Source organism: Tupaia chinensis, unplaced genomic scaffold, assembly GCF_000334495.1.
Source record: "Tupaia chinensis unplaced genomic scaffold, TupChi_1.0 Scaffold000545_1, whole genome shotgun sequence".
Taxonomy (NCBI): Eukaryota; Metazoa; Chordata; class Mammalia; order Scandentia; family Tupaiidae; genus Tupaia; species Tupaia belangeri.
In genome coordinates this window covers 2,566,375-2,587,042 of record NW_006160057.1, presented here as the reverse complement: position 1 = coordinate 2,587,042, position 20,668 = coordinate 2,566,375, and the positions used below count along the sequence as shown (strand labels likewise).

Here is a 20,668-nt window from a genome sequence, read left to right as displayed (position 1 = left end):
GTTAAAACCCCCCCCCCCCAAAAAAAAAAACCCTCTTCAATTCTAAAGTACAGACAAGGTTGAAAACTTCTAAGGTAGGGAACGGGTGGGATTGAATTATTTCCATGTTTTCAAGACTTTGAAAAGAGTCAGAAAAGGCCATTTTTATAGACGGACAGAAACTGGTAAGAAAAAAAAAATAGTGCGGTATTTTGGTTGAATCAGCTAAGGACTGCTATAGAACAGAAGGTCTCTAGTTTCCACTACTCCTTGCTTTTGGACTAGGCTAGGCCTGGACACATAACCATTTAACGTATTAAAAGGATAACAGAAAATTTTTTCTCAAGTTCTATTTCAGTTCACTTAAATCATCACTTCTGAAAGAGTACTCTGTAAAACATTTTCTAAAATATGTCTGGAAATTTTCTTAGCGATTCACAATGCACAGTATCCTTAAATTTGTCGTGCAAAAACCCTAACTTTAAGACAGCATTTCCAATCATCATTTAATCATCCCCCATTTTGGTGAACAATGGTTATTACCATTCCACTTTTTAACTGAATACACTGTGGAACTGCTGGCTTGACAGAGCAAGTAGAGACCTGAGATTCTGCATCGTAATCTACTCAGGGGCGGTTTCTGAGATAACACAGTAGGATGTATAATTTGTAAATGTACTATTTCCTTATATTTTCTTAAAAGCCTTAAAACTCTCGAAGGGTATGAAAGATACATGTATAGGGAACCAGCAGTTAGCGTAATGGCTATGTCGCTGGACTCCCACGTAGTCAACCGCGGTTCGCGTCCCGGACCCGGTGGCTTAAAACTCACGCCGGGCACATGTGCGTACGTGCCCAAGATCCCGAGAGGAGAATGGAGGAGAAGGGATTGCGGCGTGACCATCCCCCCTGGGGGGTGATTTCTCGCTTTCTGTCTCTATGTCTCTCTCTGTCTGTCTGGCGAGCGCACGCGCCCTATAGCGAAAAAAAAAAAACCTCTCCAAAAAAAAAAAAAAAAAGGGAAGTAAGCAATCATACCTCCCCACCAGGAGGGGTGGCCATACTGCATTCCCTTCTCTATAAAAAAAAAAAAGATACATGTATATGACTGTCAGTGAAAATAAAATAGCAATGTGTGAGTCCAGGAAATGTGAGAATAGAAGCAAAGAAATGCATTAACTTGGGACCAGCAGGTGGTATAGTGGTTAAGGCGCTGGACTCCCACATGACCAAGCACGGTTCGAGTCTTGGACCCAACGGCTTAAAAATCACGCTGGGCTCCTGTGCCCAAGATCCTGAAAAGAGACTGGAGAGAAAGGGATTGTGGCTATTCCTCCTGGAGGGTAATTTCTCACTTCCCCTCTCTCTCTCTCTCTGGTAAGCCCATGTACCTTATGACCCTATAAAAAAAAAAAAAAAAAAAAAAAAGAAAAAAATGCATTAACTCAATTTTACAGAGTTTAATTCGAATTCACTCTCTTAAAAGAACAACAGGTGAAAACCCCCCCTTGCTAGATACACTAAATGTACCGTGTTTTTACCTTCTGCGCTTTCTGGCTCCGAGCTTGACCCGTCTCCACCAGTTTATGAAACATGTGCTCTTCGAGGTCTACTTTTCGTCTATGGGTATCTGCATCTTCTCGTATTTCTTTTGCAACAGCTTCTTGATTTCTAATAAGATTCTGTTTTTAAAATGTGTTTTAAAAAGTCACCAATCTATATAATAATGCTAGAACACAAAAAGAACTTCTCTTTGTTCAAAATACTAACATTTCTGGGAACCAGCAGTTAGCGTAATGGCTATGTTGCTGGACTCCCACGTAGTCGACCGCGGTTCGTGTCCTGGACCCGGTGGCTTAAAACTCACGCCGGGCGCGTGTGCGTGCGTGCCCAAGATCCCGAGAGGAGAATGGAGGAGAAGGGATTGCAGCGTGACCATACCCCCTGGGGGGTGATTTCTCGCTTTCTGTCTCTATGTCTCTCTCTGTCTGTCTGGCGAGCGCACGCGCCCTACAGTGAAAATCTCTCCAAAAAAAAAAAAAAAAAACCAAAAAACAAAAAAACTAACATTTCTGGCAGCTGCATAACTTGACTCTTATCATGAAGAACCCACAAACATCAACTGAGAGGCATTTTATCTGGCCTATGTGCTTCAAAAAATACCAGTGTCATGAAATACAAAGAAAGATGGTTCCAGTTTAAAGGAAATTAAAGACACATGGCAATTGAAAAAAAAAAAAATCTTACATTTTCTTTTGCTCTAAAGGGCATTTTCTGGGTCAATGAATCAAATCTGAGTAAGGTTTCGAGCGGTCTTCAAAAAGTCATGAAAAATATGCATTATGTAAAACCATGCATGGATTTAAAAATGTTTTTGCACCAAAATAAACTTGTAATTTAATTCTATTTTTCATGAGCTTTTTCCAGTCTCCTCCTAGTATGTTAATTTCTTAATTTTGATAACTGTACTGTGGTTCTGTAAGAGAATTCCTTGGTTTTAGGAACTATGACCTGAAGTATGCGGTAGTGAAGAGGCATCATGCCTGCAACTTAACTCTTAAACAGTTCAGGAAAAAAAGTGTGTGGTATGTATAAGAGAGAAAGCGAAGTTAGCAAAATGTTAAATAGGTCCCAACCCCATTCCAAGGAAAAGAAAGTAGAAAGTAAATTTTAACTTACTCCAAGGGAATTATATCTAATTCAAAATCATAGGAGACTTAGTCAAACTATAAACCCTTTGCTCTGTTCTAGGAGAAACTCAACATGGAAACTTAAATGTGTTACAGATATGAATGGGTGCTATATGTCTTGAATATTATTTAACGTGGATAGCAATTTTTTTTTTTAAATAGATTTTGCTAAAGGGTGCATGTGCTCACTGGCAAGATGGAGAGAGACAGAAAGTGAGAAATCACCCTCCAGGGTGGATGGCCATGCCATAATAACTTCTCCTCCATTCTCCTGTCAGGATTTTGGGCATGCGTGCACACGTACTTGGTGTGTTTCAAGCCACCAGGTCCAGGACTCGAACCACAGTCAGTCATGTGAGAGTCCAACATCTCCTGCTGGCCCTGTGGTTAGCAATTCTTACTTGTTAAGAACTTTCTGCTATCACTAATTTCTTTTCTCTTCTTTTTATTAAGGGAGAGATTTTTGCTATAAGGCAAGTACACTAACTGGAGAGACAGAGAGAGACAGAGAGACAAAAAGCGAGAAATCACCCCTCAGGGAGGATGGCCACACAGCAATCCCTTCTCCTCCATTCTCCTCTTGGGATCTTGGGCACGCACACACAGGTGCCCAGCATGCGTTTAAAGGTGCTGAGTCCAGAATTCAAACCACAGTCAACTATGTGGGAGTCCAGCAGTGTAACCATTACGCCATCCTCTGGTCCCCGTTATCACTAATTTCAAACTCAAAGTCTCAATATAGGAGGGCCAAAGGAAGTGAAAACTGAGTAGTCCCAACACTAAGTAAATGAATAACAAAATATTTCCCCTAAGTAATAAAAATATATATTAACAAAAATCCTTTTCCTGGTGTCTTGAAAAGTGAATCCAATATACTAAGTAGATATTTGCTGATTTGATTCCAGAAGAGCCAAATCTAAAGCACTTCACAGCTTTCCCCTGATTTTTGTGAGGTATTGGGATAATTTGCAGAAATACAGGAAAACTTAGAAAGTTGGCAGAAGATCCTAAGGCAAAATCTGGGGCTTACATCTGGTGCTTCAGAAACCAGACTAAGCTTCTAACGGAAACACGAATTAAAGAAAGAATTACAACAAACTGTACATTTAGACATTTGGCTACCTTATACTCCTGAATGAAACTACACTGTTTAAAAAGTGACTGAAGTGAACATTTTAGAAAATCATGAATGAATACAGTCTAAGAAAGGCTGCTTTCCTCATATTAGAAATAATTGAGTTTTACCTTCTCATAAAGTCGTTTTTGTGATTCGAGTTCCAGCTGTCTCATTTCCAGGTCCTTGGCTGTGGTAGCAATTTCTTGATCTCTCATATACACCTATGGCCGAACAACAAACTATGAACACCAGAAAGAATTCACAGGCTACTATTTAATAGATGTAGGAATCTTGTCATCTGAACAACACACTAACAGTATTTAACGTAACAGGAATCAGAGGCCAGCAAATGGTGTGGTGGTTAAGATGCTGGACTCCCACATGGTTGACCATGGTTTGAATCCTGGACCTGGCTGCTTGCTTTCTCATTTTCTCTCTCTCTCTCTCTAGTGAGCATACATGCCCAATAGCAAATAAAAATAAGAATATAATAATAAATAAAATTAAATAATTCTTTAAAATAAAAAAAATTAGTAAGAATTGGATTTTGAAACCAGGATAACTGGGACTAGTAGTTAGCGTAATGGCTATGTCACTGAACTCCCATGTAGTTGACTGCAGTTTGAGTCCCGGATCCGGTGGCTTAAACTCACACTGGGTGCGTGTGCCCAAGATCCAGAGAGGAGAATGGAGGAGAAGGGATTGCGGCGTGGCCATCCCCCCTGGGGGGTGATTTCTCGCTTTCTGTCTCTCTGTCTCTTTCTTGTCTCTCTGGCAAGTGCATGTGCCCTGTAGGAAAAAACTCTCAAAAAAAAAAAAAAAAAACCAGGATAACTGATGATATGCTAACGTTCACTGTGGAAACAAGGAATAACTTCTGAGTTAAAGCTAAGCTTAACTTCTATTTTAAAAAGCACAATTACCATATGCTCACCCAGCTAGACTGCAAGACCAGACAGCAGTTCTCACCATATTACAGTAAGTTTAAAAACCCTGAGCAATATAAATTTGAGGGAGATTAAAAAATATATATAGTGTTTAATCTTACTACATATACCATTTATTTACTGCTCTTTTTATTAAACATCTATACTTTTATAAATTTAGTTTGATAACTAATAACTTCAGATTTAAATTTATAGTGGCCCATTCAACTTGTATGTGTTCTGCATGAATTTATTCAATTAGAGTTTGCCTTTTCCGCAAATTTGATTACGTGGCGCTTCTCACTCCTGTATACTAGAGGATAAGGTACTCTCAGAAAAGAGAATCTAAGAAATCACCTTAAATACAGGTACGAAGAGCATCCCTAATCTGAAAATCCAAAATGCTCTAAAATCCAAAGCTGTTTAAGTATCAACATGACATCACAAGTTGAACATTTTACACCTTAATCTCATGTGATGGGGTGAGTAGATAGCGTAGTGGTTACGTTGTTGGACTCCCATGTAGTTGACTGTGGTTTGAGTCCTGGACCTGGCAGCTTAAAGCTCACACTAGGTGCATGGTATGTGTGTGCCCAAAGTTCCAAAAGGACAATGGAGAAGAAGGGACTGTGGCGTGGCCATCCCCCCTTGAGGGGATGATTTCTCACTTTCTGTCTCTGGTGAGCACAAGTGCCCTATAGCAACAAATCTCTCAAAAACAAAAACAAAACAAACAAACAAAAAACAAAACACCTCATTTGATGGATCAGAGTCAAAAATGCAGAGATATTGTAAGAGAACTATAACTGGGACCAGCCCGTGGTGTGGTGGTTAAGGCTGCTGAATCCCTCATGGCCGACTGCAATGTACAGTCCAGACTGGCAGCTTGAAAAACACACTGGGCGTGTGTGCATGTATGCCCAAAATCCCAAAAGGAAGGAGAAATGGAAAAGGGGACTGTGATATGACCAGGCCCTATGTGGGTGCTTTCTCACTTCCCCTTTCTGTCTCTCTGGCAAACGCATGCGATCTGGCAAATTAAAGAACAAAAACTATAGCCAATTAACTGTCTATGCCCATTGATTAATCCTACTAATGTAATCGGATGATTACATTAATGCTAGCATTCACAAGATTAAGTGTTGGAGAGCTGTCAATTACAGATGTGCTATCTGTGCTGACCACGTAGCCTGGTTGTTACAGGAGTCAGAGCCTACCTGGCTGACCGAGATTTGAACCCCAGCCCCGGGGGTTTGTAAAACACACACTGGGCTTGTGTGCACCTGTGTTCATGCCCCAGATCCTAACTGGATGGAGAAGTGGAAGAGAAGGGATTGTGGAGTGACCAAGCCCCATCGGTGGTGGTGGGGGGGATGCTTTCTTTTCTCTTTCTCTGGTGAGTGTTCATGCTCTCTGGCAATTTAAAAACAGGGGACAGGACACTCTATCAAAGACCTGTAACAGGAAAAAAGTAAAATCAAGAGGACCGCCCAGTAGCACGGTGGTTAAAGTGGCTGGTTCCTGCATGGCTGACTATGTGGTTTGAGTCCCCGACCTCATGGCATGCCTTGAAAAACACGCCGGGCATGCGTGTCCCAAATCCTGAAAGGAGAATGAATGACAAAGAAGGGACTGGGATGTGGCCTTCCCCTCTGGGAGGTATTTCTCTTTTTCCTTGTCTCTCTCTAGCCAGTGTACTAGAGCTCTAGTAAATTAAAAAAGAGAGAATATTACGGTTTTTATAAAGAAAGACATCCAAAGAATTAAAAAAAAAAAGCTCCCAAAACAATGGAGTAGGACCCAGTTCAACTGAAGGCGGTTATTGGGAAGGCAGCTAGTGCCGAGACAGGGATGCTTGGGTGTATGAAGCAAGAGCAGTCAGGCCAAGAAGTAAAGGGAGGTTTCACATAGCGAAGGTCACTTTTTAGAATTTCAATTGCAGGAGCTCTTTTGCTGACGAATTTTCAGAGCTCTGAACAGCTATTTGCCAGAGCGGAAACAGACACGCTCTGCTTGCTGCCAACACACAACTGCAGTCACGTGGACGTGTTACTGTGGACCAAGCAATCTTTCCTGATGGGGCCAGAACTGTGAGAGGGGCTTCTGCAGCCTGGCAGGTCAGGGCACAAGTCAGACAAGGCAGCTGGAAGGACAGAGGGCCGGGGGGGCACTGAGGCCAGCCCATGCCAATGCAGGGACTTTATAGGGGTCTCTGACTAAAAAGTGATTTCTTCTATTCTCAAACAACGAACATGTCAGTGCTGAGCCTGTATTACTTTTAGAAAAGAATACATACTTGTCTAGAATAATGAGATAACAATCCCATTGACTAGATGAGATAATTAAAAGGGATCACAGATTTAAAGACACAATTTAAAATTAGCTTTAAACAAAATGAGAAGTATTATGCTATAAAAAGAAAATAGATTTCTAATACAGATGAATTAAAAGTACTTTGAAAGACTTAAAAAAATAGTGTTTTATCAAGTCAGGTTTGACCTCTCCAAATTAGTGCTTAAGTTCAGTGTGATCCTAATAAAAAATCCAGTAAGATGTAACGAATGAGGATTCAGAGAGAGTGGTAAGATTCTCAAAGCTTATTCAGAATGATAAATACTTGAAAATACTTGGGAAAGACTGATGAGTGGGAATTTAACCCTAGTTGGTAAAACATTACAAAACTACCATCATTTAAACAGCATGGTCCGACAGTCTGCCATAACTACTCACCTCTTGAGTGTAGTGCAGAAGCAACCACAAACCATATGTAAACAAATGCGTATGACTGTGTTCCAATAAAACTTTATGACCCTTTATATAAATACGGTCATATACATTATATCCTATATACTTTAAAAATAATAAATTCAGGGGGTCAGTAGGTTGTATACTAGTTAAGGTGCTGGACTCCCATGAGGCTGACTGAAGTTCGAGTCCCAGACCCAATGGCTTGAAAATCATGCTGGGCACATGTGTGTGCATGTTCAAGATCCCAGGAGGAGATAAGAGGAGAAGGGACTGTGGCGGGGCCATCCCTCCAGGAGGTAATTTCTCATTTTCTCTTTCTCTGCCTCTCTGTGTCTCTAGTGAGCACATGTGTCCTATAGCAAAATATTCTCCCTTTAAAAAAATAAGGTATATATTCTCTCTGTGCATTCACCGGAGAGAAGAGAGGCAGAGAGAAAGTGAGGAATCATCTCCCCAGGGGATGGCCATGCCACAATCCCTTCTCCTCCAGTCTCCTCCTAGGATCTTGGGCAAGCATGCAAGCGACTGGGTCCAGGACTCGAACTGCAGTCAGCCATGTGGGAGACCAGTGTAATCATTACAGCACCTGCTGGCCCCAACATGTGTCTATTAAGCACTGAAAATGTGTTAGGCCACACTGAGATGTGCTATAAATGTAAAATGAAATACTGGATTTCAAAATCTTGGTTCGAACAAGGGTAAATATCTCATTAGTAATGTTTTCAAACTGATTAGAAGCCAAAATGACAATATCAAATATACTGAATTGAATGAAATGTTATTACAATAATTTTACTTAGTTCTTCTGTAGTAATTTCTAGCTCTAGAAAGCTTAAAACTATTTAGTTGGTTTGCATCATTTAAAATTTTTTTTCCTCTTTACTCATGACAGAGCATGAACATTCACACATGAGGGAGGAAGAGGGAAAGAAAAGAGCACCCTCCGCCGGGTCTGGTCACACCACCATCCCCTTCCTCCAGCCCTCTGTCCCCTTGGACCTCGGGCACTTGCGTACACGCTGACCGGGTTTCAGGCTGACCGGGCCGGGGACTTGAACTACTTATTGTTGCCATGTGGGACTCAGGGTCCCCTGACAGCAGCACATTACCTCTGTGCCACAGAACCAGCTTACGTCATATTTCTATTGCACGATGTTGCTTCCAGAGACACAAAGAACCCTTGTAAATCAAAAAGAAAAAGGCTAACTTGATAGGAAAATGGACAAATGATATGAGTATGTAATTCGTAGCTCTTCTACACATAGAAGATAAATAATTGTACACATATTCAACCTCACTAACAAGGGGACAAAAATGGGAGCTAGGGGCAGGCAGGTGGTGTCGTAGTGGAGGACGCTGGACTCCCACACAGCTGACCACGGTTTGAGTCCCAGACTTAGCGGCCTTCTCTCTCTCTCTTCAAATTAAAGAAAAAAAAAGTAATTAAATAAAGTTAAATAAAAATAAATAATTCTTTTTAAAAAAGGTGAATTAAAATAGACTATTACCTATCAGTCTGGCAAGCGTTAAGACTGATTCAGCCCCAAACTTTCATTTTTGGAGCACAATCTGATATAAGTTGGCATTTACTCAATAAACATATGTGTACAATACTCAAAAATTTGTGTTATAACAGACCATGGTGTTGGGTAGCAAAACACTGCAAATACCCTAAATATCCAATGCAAAGGATTAAAAAGTTCTGGAATATTCATGAACTGGAAGACTATGCAACCATAAACATAGAAATAGACACATATATATCATAATAATAAGACAATCACATATACCACTTATAGCAAGTAGGTCACAAAAACAAGGTATAGGAGAATAGACCTATTTTTGTATGAATACAAAAGAATAGTATAATTATTCCTCTATCTATAGAAGTGTCCCTGATAGACTGTGTCATCATTTTTTAGCACTTTATCTCTAGGATGTAATGAAAAAGAGTGGAGAAGGTCTATTTTAACTTCATATATTTTGTACTAGAAATTCTTTTTATATTGGCCACGGGTAAATTTTTATATTAAAAGAGTACTTCCTCTGATTCATAATTAAGTAAGTAGTTAACTGAGAATGATAATTCTATGTTTAGAAAAACAGTCACCAAAGAGTCTAGTCAGTTTGATTAAATTTCTTGGCATTTCTCAAAAAAAAAAAATTGTTTTTTAAGAGACATTTTTGCTATAGGGTGCATGTGCTCACTGGAGAGAGAGAGAGACAGAAAGTGAGAAATCACCCCCTGGGAGGATGACCACACTGTAATCCCTTCTCCATTCTCCTCTCAGGATTTTGGGTATGCAAGCACAGGCGCCTGGCATGAGCTTTAAGTAACCCAGTCTGGGACTCGAACTATGGTCAACTAAATGGGAATCCAGTGACATAACCATTATGCCATCTCCTATTCCCATTTCTTAAATTAAAAAAAATAATTATTTAATTTTATTTATTATTATTATTATTTTTAAAATTTGCTATAGGGCACATGTATTCACCAAAGAGAGGGAGGGAAAGTGAAAAAGCAAGCTGCCAGATCTGGGACTTGAACCACTTGGAGTCCAGTGCCTTAATCACCACGCAACCTGCTGGCCCTAGAATTTCTTAAAATTTTAATCACTAATAGAATATAAAAGAGATGGCCAGCAGATGGCACAGTGGTTACATCATAACTGCTGGACTCCCAAAGAGGTGACAGCAGTTTGAGTCCTGGGCCTGGTGGCTTGAAAATCACGCCGGGCACATGTGCATGCGTGCCCGACATCCTGGGCAGAGAATGAAGAGATTGCGGCATGGCCATTCCCCCAGGAGCGGACTTCTCACTTTCCCTCTCACTGTCTCTGTCTGTCTGGCTCTCTCTGGTGAGAACATGAGCCCTAAGGCAAAAACCTCTTAAAAAAATAAATAAAAAGTAAAAGAAAGTAAGAATAATTGAGAGGAAAAGTAAAGAAAATTAAAGGGGCCACGTAGTATTGACTGCGGACTCTGGAAATATTATATGAAGGTGTTCGTTACAATTAATGACAATAATGGTGACAGGAATAACAAACCTTTCTCTCAATCTCATCATCCAGGCGTCTGAGCTCCATTTCTCGCTGATCCTGCTGAAGCTTCAGGAAACGCCGTCTCGCAGCATCTTGTAAGTGTATTTCCTTCATTTTCAGCTCTCTTTTCACAGCAGCTAGCCTTAAACACAAAATACATCAAGAGAAACAAATATAACATTTCCCAAAAGAGATTTAATTTTTTACAACAGCTGCCTGCTACCTATTTTGATCACTTCCCCAACTTACTGGCACCACTGTGAGACAACTGTGTCCCTGACGCGTAAGTGAAAGGCACCAACCCCACAAGTCTGCACTCATGGAAACGACGGGGGGTCGCACGAACTGGCTGTCCTCTTCCCCTTCACTCTCACACTTCTAACAGATTTACTGTTCAGATCACTTTAATACAACTGATACCTTTTATTTGAAGGAAGGATGCTAAAAAAAATATGCTCCAATGTTAGCGAAGGTGATGTATACTTATTCTTTGAGAATTGGAGTTGAAGATGAAAAGCTTAGTTCAGTAATTGCTTCTTTTTTAATTTTTTTTTTTTGGAGAGGTTTTTGCTGTAGGGTGCGTGCACTCGCCAGAGAGACAGAGACAGAGAGACAGAAAGTGAGAAATCACCCCCCAGGGGGGATGGCCATACCGCAATCCCTTCTCCTCCGTTCTCTCAAAATCATAGGCATGCATGCACACGCGCCCGCCGTGAGTTTAAGCCACCAGGTCCAGGACTCGAAACGCGGTCGACTACATGGGAGTCCAGTGACATAGCCATTACACCAACTGCTGGTCCCCCCTTTTTTTCTAAGAGAGAGATTTTTGGAATAGGGTATGTGTGTTTGCCGTAGAGACAGAGAGAGACAGAGAGATGGTAGGTGAGAAACCACTTCTTAGGGGGGATGGCCACACCACCGAATCTCTTCTCCCTCAGTCTCCTCTTGGGATCTTGTGCGCACGCGCACACACACACACACACACACACACACACACACACACATGCCCGGCATGACTTTTAAGCCGTCGGGTCCGAGACTTGAATCATGGTCAACTATGTGGGAGTGCAGTGACGTAATCATTATGCCATCTGCTGGTCCCCAGTAATTCCTTTTTACCCCTACTAGAAATCTGCTCTGCAAGTCCTACCCAAGTGTTAGAATCAATGAACACTTACAGAGGTGAGTTCCCTGACAATGAGGTTCAGTCTTATCACTTTACCCATCATTTTAATTAATCTAAACCTTTTACCTGATTAATACACTTTTTTTTGTGGGGGGGAGGTTTTTGCTATAGGGCGTGTATACTCTCCAGAAAGACAGAGACAGACAGGCAGAAATGAGAAATCACCCCCCCTCCCCCGAGTGGGGGTGGCCATGCCATAATCCCTTCTCCTCCATTCTCCTCTCGGGATCTTGGGCACGCATGCACACATACCCGGCGTGAGTTTAAGCCACTGGGTCCGGGACTAGAACCGTGGTCAATTACATGGGAATCCAGCAACATAGTCATTACACCAACTGCTGGTCCCTTAAATATACTTTTGAATAGCATTCCTTCCCTTGTCCTCCAAAGTATTATGCATAATGAGTTAGTTGTTTTATGCTTCAATGATCAGGTCACACGAATATGTTAAAACACAAGTTAAAAACTACACTCTACTCAAGATGATATATCCAACACTACTACAGCACTTCTGCCCACTACAGTAATGCTTCTAAATAATGTCCTTCCAGGTCCACTAGATCTCTTATTACTACTTCTTTTTTTTAAGAGAGACTTTTGCTACAGGGCACATGCACTTGCCAGAGACAGAAAGTGAGAAATCACCCGCCAGGAGGGATGACCACACTGCAATCCCTTCTTCTCCATTCTCCTCTCAGGATTTGGGGCACGCACGCACACACATGCCCGGTATGAGTTTTAAGCTTCCAAGTCTCTAGGACCTGAACCACAGTCTGCTATGTGGGAGTTCAGTGACATAACCATTACGTGATCTGCTGGTCCCTACATCTTGTATTACTTCTGAATAATCAGTGCAAAGTTATATCATATTTAGTATAGCTTTAGATTACATTTTAATACATACCAATTTTTTAAAAAGTGATATAAAAGATTCTTTTTATTGACTTAAATATCTGGTTAATGGAAATACTACAGCTGGATAAGTCTATATAAAGTGTTGTTCTTATAATAAAAAAACATAAATTATTCAACTAACTCATATGTTCAGGTTTTTTTTAAGTGATAAGGCATACTTCTGTCTTTGTCGTATCATCTTCTCTTCCTCATGCAAGAGCATTTCTCTTCTGGTCTCTTCAGCTTTACGAAGTAGTTCTTGTTTCTGGTACCAAGCTTCCTCTTCATCTCTTTGCTGGTCTACTTCAGCTTGCATACCTTCAACTGTCTGCCTTAAGTAGATAATATTCATTATTACAAAGCACAAACAAGAAATCTAAGTAATTAAGAATAACCGAAATACAGAATGTATATGTGATTAAAATGTCATTGATTTGGTTTCCATATGTAAGAACGATGTATCTTTTTTTTTTTTTTAAGTTTTTTTTTTTTTGCCATAGGGCGCATGCGCTCACTGCAGAGAGAAGGGGAAAGTGAGAAGTCACCCCCCGGGGGGATGGTCACAATGCAAACTCTTCTCTTCCAGTGTGCTCTCAGGATTTTGGGCATGCATGTACTCACACTTGGAGTGATTTTCTTCTTTTATCTGTCATTTGTTTTTTAATTATCTTAAGTCTCATGATGGTACAATTTACAAATCTATGCTGACGGTATATCTCCTCTACTTTAATCCTTCTAATAAATTGGCAAAAGCACCATTACCAGCCACACGTATACAGTAGTTCTTCAGTTTCTAGGTGGTTTTTGAACGGTTGACTAACAATGCTGAACAATAACTTAGTCTGACTTAGATCATAGAATTCACAGGTAAAATTTAGCATGCTACTAAATCTTGTCACAACGACTTTCAAAAGCATCTGACCTTATAAATCATTTATAAAATATGTGAAGTATGACATATTCTTTATTTGGTAGTATACACAAACCACGCTGAAATGTCTTTCAGTAAGTAAAAGGCAGTGTTTTGGATACAGGGAATTCGAATTAGATTGGCAGAGTTATGACCAAATATGTAAAGTAGACACTACCTTTTCTTCAGCCCTTGCCTTTAACACGTTAATGAACACAAATTAAAACACACGTGAGTCTGCTTGGTTATGAGAAGTAAAAGAATCCCTCCAGCATTTATATATTCATATAACCAGTAACATATAAGCCTAAATAAAAATCTAGTCTCTAGCAGGAGAAGGCATTCACCATCTCTGTAGAAAGATGAGCATCACTAATGCATTACCAATGATATCTTTAGAGAGGGCAAATCGTGATAGCACTTACTGAAGTTACTATCAAAATTTACAAACCCAACAATATTCACTTAACCACAAGCCAGTCTTACTTAATTTTGTCCAACCAAAATCCTGATTGTCCAACCAAAATATCCTGTCAGCCATTCCTGATCTGAGTTCTGGTGCAGGAAATCAATTAAATATGGTCTACATAAAAAAGGTGAGACGTTTCTGTTTTGCCATAAATAAAGCAGTGGCCATCTATTACTCATTAGTAGCTTTTTAAAGATAAGCTATCAACTCTGCCCTTTCTGCCTTTTTTTTAATGGTAGCGAAGATCATTTTTGTTCCTGGGATGTATTTCTTGGGATTCTCCAAATCCTCCCTCAGTGTATCTTCTCCCCAGGTAATGCCTTTGTTCTTGCTGGCGTCTCTGTAAGAGAATCCAGGGGCCTGACCTGTCTCCTGCCCAAATAGACCATGGAGATTTGGGCCAGTCTTGTGCTTGCCTCCCTTTTCCACAGTGTGGCACTGGGCACACTTCCGAACAAAAATCTTCTTGCCTTTCTACCCATTTTTAATTCTCTCTTTTGTTGATTGGGAATATAGAGTTCCCACTCAGAAGAATGGATGTCCCATAAGTCACTGTGTCCAGGACTTGAACATGTCAGCATCCAGAACCTTAACCACCATGTCACCTGCTGGCCCTAACAACTAAGTGTCTTTAAATATATGTCCAGCCTTCAAACTCTGATTTTACCCATATCTTTAATAATTCAAATGTGCTTTCATTAAAATCTTTCTCGTCTGTGTTCATAACAGATTTCATTTCTAACCAAGAACAATTATGCCATTATTACCTCTCTCGTAAGTAATCCAATTCGTCATTCCTTATTCTTTCTCGTTCCTGTGTCTGATAGTCCACAATAAACTTTGGATATTGATTAAATACGGGATACTGCCCCTTTGTCAGTGCGACAAAAGCATCGAGCATGCTTTCTGGATGAATATCAGTAGGCGTGGTGTCCATGAGACGATAAACTTCTCTAATCACAGTATTTATATCCAGGTTATTCCGATGGTGAAAAAAATACTGAAAGAAAACTTGGTGTTTACATCAGGATTACCTAATGAAGCAATTATGAAGTAGAATTAAAACAACTGTTTAGAAATGTAAATATGAATTTAAGTTTTTAGAATAAATTCACTGGGGCCAGCAGGTGCTGCGATGGTTGGGGTACTGAACTCCCACATGGCCGAACGCAGTTCACATAGCCAACCATAGTTCAAGTCCTGGATCTGGTGGTTTGCTTTTTCACTTTCTCTCTGTCTCTTCCTGGGGAGCACACATACCTTATAGCAAATTTAAAAATAATACTACTAATAAATAAAATAACATAATAATTCTTTAAAAATCAATACATATTAGGTTGACAGAAAATAAATAAATTACAAAATAATCTGACCTTTTCAAATAAATAAGCTTGAGTCTTTAAAAATATCTTAAATATTGGGGTATCAGAAAAGTCATGATGTATTTTTTGTTTTTCTATGCAAAAATGTGTCATGAGATTTCTCAACAACCCAATTCTTCCACGTTGTTCTCCTGGCAGATCTAAATTCTAAAATATGTATTATGTGATCATGAAGTAAAAACTGAAGTGTAATTTGATGACAACCACAAAATAAGTCACAAACTCCCTAAGTAATCCATCTCGTCTACCAAAAGAGCCTCTTTTTTTGGTTATGAAAAAAAAAAAAAAAAAAAGAAGTCTCAGTATGTTGCAGTATTCCTGCCTCGGCCTCCAGAGAAGCTGGTACTGCAAGTACCTAACACCGCGTGGGCTCTTAGGGTGGGCTGGGAGTGAACCTGGGTCTCCCGCACGGTCTCTGCCTGCAGAGTAGCAGTGACGATAGCCAGCATACCATGGCTGAGCCAAGAGCCTCTGCTCTTACTTTTTAATTTATTCTTTTTATACTTTCTTTTTTTTTTTTTTTTAAGAGAGATTTTTGCTATAGGGCTTGTGTGCTTGTCATAGAGACAGACAGTGAGGCAGAAAGTGGGAAACCACCCCTTGGGGGGGGATGGCCATGCCACAATCCCTTCTCCTCCCGGGATCTTAGGAGCGCATGCACACGTGCCCAGTGTGAATTTTTAGCTACCAGGTCCAGGACTCAACTGCGGCCGACAACATGAAAGTCCAGTGACGTAACTATTATGCCATCTGCTGGTCCCTCTTTTTGTACTTTCAAAATTTATATATAGGGCCTGGCAGGAAGCTTGGTGGTTAAGGTGCTGGACTCCCACATAGCCAGTCGCAGTTTGAGTCCTGGACTTGGCAGCTTGCGTTTTTACTTTCCCTCTCTCTCTCTCTGGTCAAATTGAAAAATAATAATAGTAAATAAAATTAAATAATTCTTTTTTTTTTTCTTTTTTAAGAAAGAGATTTTTTTGCTAGAGGGTACCTGTGCTCACCAGAAAGAGACAGAGAGACAGAAAGTGAGAAATCAACCCCTCACCCCGAGGGGAGATGGCCATGCTACAAGCCCTTCTCCTCCATTCTCCTCTTGGGATTTTGGGCACACACACACATGCGTGTAAGTTTAAGCCACTGGGTCTGGGACTTGAACTGTAGTTGACTACATAGGAGTACAATGACATAACCATTATGCTATCTGCTGGTCCTAAAAAGTTTACATTTAGGGGCTGGCAGGTGGCACGGTGGTTAGGGGCACTGGACCCCACATGGCCGACCATGGTTCAAGTCCTGGACCTGGTGGCTTGCTTTCTCACTTTTCCTCCCTCTCTCTCACTCTGTCCCTCTCTGGTCAAATTTAAATAAATAAATAAAGTATAATAAAATAATTATTTTAAAAAATATTTTACATTTAATTCTGAGTCTCTCCTTTTTAATACCACCTCTGATGCTTTCTTTCACACTTTCCCGAGAAGCCTCAAACAGTCATAGTTCCCATCCTCCCTGGGGGGTGATTTCTCACTTGCTATTTCTCTATCTCTCTCTTTCTGGTGAGCGCATGCATCCTTTAGCAAAAACCTCTCCAAAAATTTTTTTTTTCTGTTGGCGTAATAGTTCTTTGATTTCTAAAGTCCTTTTTTTCTCCCTTCTGTAAAATGGCACAAAAAAGTGGAAGGACATCCCATGTTCCTGGATTATGAGAATTAATATAATCAAAATTATAATTCTACCCTAATTAATATGCACATTTAATGTAATCCCTATAAAACTATAAGAGACATTCTTCACAGATCATAGAATTTGTCTGGAATCATAAAAGACCCTGTATTGCCAAAGCAATCCTATGCAGAAGAGTGGAATGGGCAGCAGCTCACTTCCTAACCCTGAAATGTATTACAAAGCTGTGATACTCAAAATAACACAGTGCTGGCACAAAAACAGACAGGTGGACCAATGGTACAGAACAGAGACCCCAGAAATAAACTCCAAAACATACAGCCAGCTGATCTTTGAAAAGGGTACCAGTCAATCCACTGGGAAAAGGAAAATCTCTTTAGCAAATGGTATTGGGAAAACTGGGTATTCACTTGTAGAAAGGTGAATCTGAACCCCTATCTCACCATTAACAAAAATCAATTTAAAGTGGATCAAAGATCTAAACCTAAGACCTCAAAGTATGAAACTACTGGTAGAAAACACTGGGAAACTCTAGGAGACACTGGGGTAGGCAAATGCTTCTTGTGTTTGCCTTCTTAAGACCCCAAAGCACAGGCCATAATCCCAAAAGTAAACAAGTAGGATTACATCAGATTAAGAAGTTTCTGCACAGTAAAGGACACAGTAATTAGCATGACTAGATAACCTTCAGAATGGGAGAGTAGTTTTGTAAACTATGCCCCAAATAAGGGACTGATAATGATAATACACAGGGAACTCAAGCAGAAAAAATGATTAACCCAATTAAAAGATGGGAAAAGGACCTTATTGAATAAACACTTCTCTAAGGAAGACATATGAACAGCCAAAAAGCATATGAAAATGCTCAACTTCCCTCATCATAAGGGAGATGCAGGTTAAAACCACAATGAGGTACCACCTAACCCTGGTCAGAATGGTGAAGATTAAAAAAATATAAATGATAAGTGCTGGTGGGGATGTGGTAAAAAGGGAACTCTCCTACACTGTTGGTGGAAATGTAAATTGGTCCAACCACTGTGGAAAACAATATGGAGGCTCCTCAAAGACCCATAAATAGAACTACCGTATGATATGGCAGTTCCACTCCTGGGTATCTACCTAAAGGACAGGAGAATGCTCAGTTGGAAAAGCACTTGCACATCTATATTTACTGTGGTATTATTGATAATTGGTAAGACATGGAACCAACCCAAATGTCCATGAACAGATGAATGAATGGATTGAAAAAGTGTGGCACATAAACTCCATGGAATACTATTCAGCCATAAAGCTCAAGACCCTGGCATTCGATAGAAAGTGGATGAATATGGAAGATTTATGGCTGAGTGAAGTAAGTCAGGCTATGAAAAAGAAACATTGTATGTCTCTCCACTTAACATATACTGACTATCCACATGCCATGGTAGAGACTGAAAGATTGGAGGGCATAAAAGCATTGAAAATAGTTGTGGGCACTGGAGACAGTGTGGAAGGTGTGGGAGAGGGGAAGAGTGTAGAGAAGGTAATTAGGGAGAAAAAATAGAGAGGTAAGACATTTGTGGAACATGGAACTGTTTTATTACCTGTTGATGATGATGTGTATAGTATTATCAACTGGACTGGTCTGAGCTGTATTTCATGTTGGTAAATTCTCTCTGCAAGCTAAATGATGTATATAGCAATTGAATGTATAAAAAATAACTATAATTAAAAAATAAAAATAGAGGCAAAACATTTAAGGGACACAGAAATGGAGGGTTGTCTGTTGATGATAATGTGTATGATAATATCTTTAACTGGACTGGTATGCAGTATATGCTGGGAAAATTCATTTTGCAAGCTGTTGTGATGTATAACGAATGATATATAAATAACAATTTTTATAAAAAGAAAATACATTGAAGAACAAGGATAATTTACCTCAAAATCATCTTTAAGATTACAGTTGAGCAAAGGTGTTCTGGAACATATATTATAGGCAACAACAGTCATCAGGAGGAACGAAGGATGGTTGGTAAAAACATTATCAAATAATTTTAGCCATTCCTCTCTTGTCAGTACTTCTGAGAACACAGTTTCAAGAAGAGGCCACGCATACAGCTAAAATGAATAAGGAAAAATGTGTTAGTTTTCTAGGGAAAAGCCAAAACAGAATCATTGATAATACTCTCTTGCATTTGATGTAAGCTATGAAAACCGCTATATTAAATACATTTAAATACACAATTACGAAAAGAACTATCTTAATTTCTGCCTTTCTTTATAGACTTTTAGGAAGACAGTTCAATGAAGAAAAAAGGAATATATTAAATATACAAAATGTAATATGCTTTTTATTATACCCCTTCAATGAAATACTGTTTTGTTTATTATTTATTTATTATTATTTTTTAAATTTACTATACAGTACCAGAACCAATGTTAGCTTCTAAAATGGTTATTTATTCTACAAAACTTGTTTCTTACCTGGGAAGTTATATCATGATCTATGAAGTGTTGTAGCAGTTCCTTGTCATGAAATGCCAAAACATTTTCTATCATACTTAGAATATTGATGGGAGGATTAGGAAAATATTCAAACCAGTGTTGACACCAATTGACTATGAAGGAAAAAAAAGAAAATTTATCTTTAAATACATTTATCAAAATATCATTTAAATAAATTATCAAAAGACTTTATAATTCTTTTTTTTTCCTTCTTTTTTTAGGTTTCTGCCATAAGGTACATGTACTTATCAGAGAGAGAGAGAGAGAGACAGTGAGAGAGAAAATGAGAAATCACCCCCCAGGGCTGGAGGATGGCCATGTTGCAATCCCTTCTCCTCCATTTTCCTCCTGGGATTTTGGGCATGCACACACATACACCTGGAGTGATTTTTCAAGCCATCAGATACGGGACTTGAACCATGGTTGGCCACATGGGTGTCCAGCAGCTTAATCATCACACCACCTGCTGACCCTAAGACTTTATAAGTCTTTATGTCCTCCACATCCCCATGAATAAGTAAGAGAAATATCATTCATTAAATCCTAGAATAGTTTTTTGTTTTTCTTTTGCTATGTCTCAAAGTCACAGGAAAAATAATTAAAAAAATTAGTACATCTGAGAAACTGTTTCTTATTAACCTTAGGGTGATCTTCATTATTATATAAGCATGGTATCATAATTCAGGCTCAATGAGTCTGAAATCTGACAAGACAATAGATCTTAAAACTGCACCATGTTAACATAATATCTTAAGTTTACAGAGACTCTAAATTTCTTCAGAGTAGTCAATGAAAAAGTGTAAACTAAGGCAAACTTCCCAGGCTCGTGGGTGGCATGGTGGTTAAAACGCTGGATCCCACATGGTCAGCTGTACAGTTTGAGTCCTGAAACCGGGGGCTTGAGAAACACACCAGGTACATGTGTGTGTGTGCCCAAAATCCTGAGAGGAGAATGCAGGAGAAAGGACTGCATTGTGGCTATTTCCCCCCAGAGGGCGATTTCTCACTTTCCCTTTCTCTCTTCCCGTTCCAGGGGATGCAAGGACCCTAATGTAAAAATCTTTAAAAAACAACAAAACAAAACAAAAAAAGGGAAAGAACGAAACCAACTTTCCAAAGCATTCCTGATCCTAGTTACAGCGCATTCAAGTTCCTG

General features: G+C 39.6%; 1 protein-coding gene and 1 pseudogene across 1 annotated transcript in view; both read right to left on the bottom strand.

Annotated features, from left to right (window-relative positions):
- Window positions 1-20,668, bottom strand: part of TBC1D31 (TBC1 domain family member 31) — a gene marked incomplete in the record, with an annotated part of 76,169 nt that overhangs the window by 12,519 nt on the left and 42,982 nt on the right. The window contains 7 exon segments of the mRNA XM_014591233.2: window positions 1,521-1,661; window positions 3,915-4,007; window positions 10,511-10,646; window positions 12,764-12,916; window positions 14,731-14,963; window positions 18,946-19,125; window positions 19,492-19,625. Coding sequence (XP_014446719.1) covers window positions 1,521-1,661; window positions 3,915-4,007; window positions 10,511-10,646; window positions 12,764-12,916; window positions 14,731-14,963; window positions 18,946-19,125; window positions 19,492-19,625 — 1,070 coding nt within the window.
- LOC106735846 (cytochrome c, somatic pseudogene) lies at window positions 14,135-14,634 on the bottom strand (annotated as a pseudogene).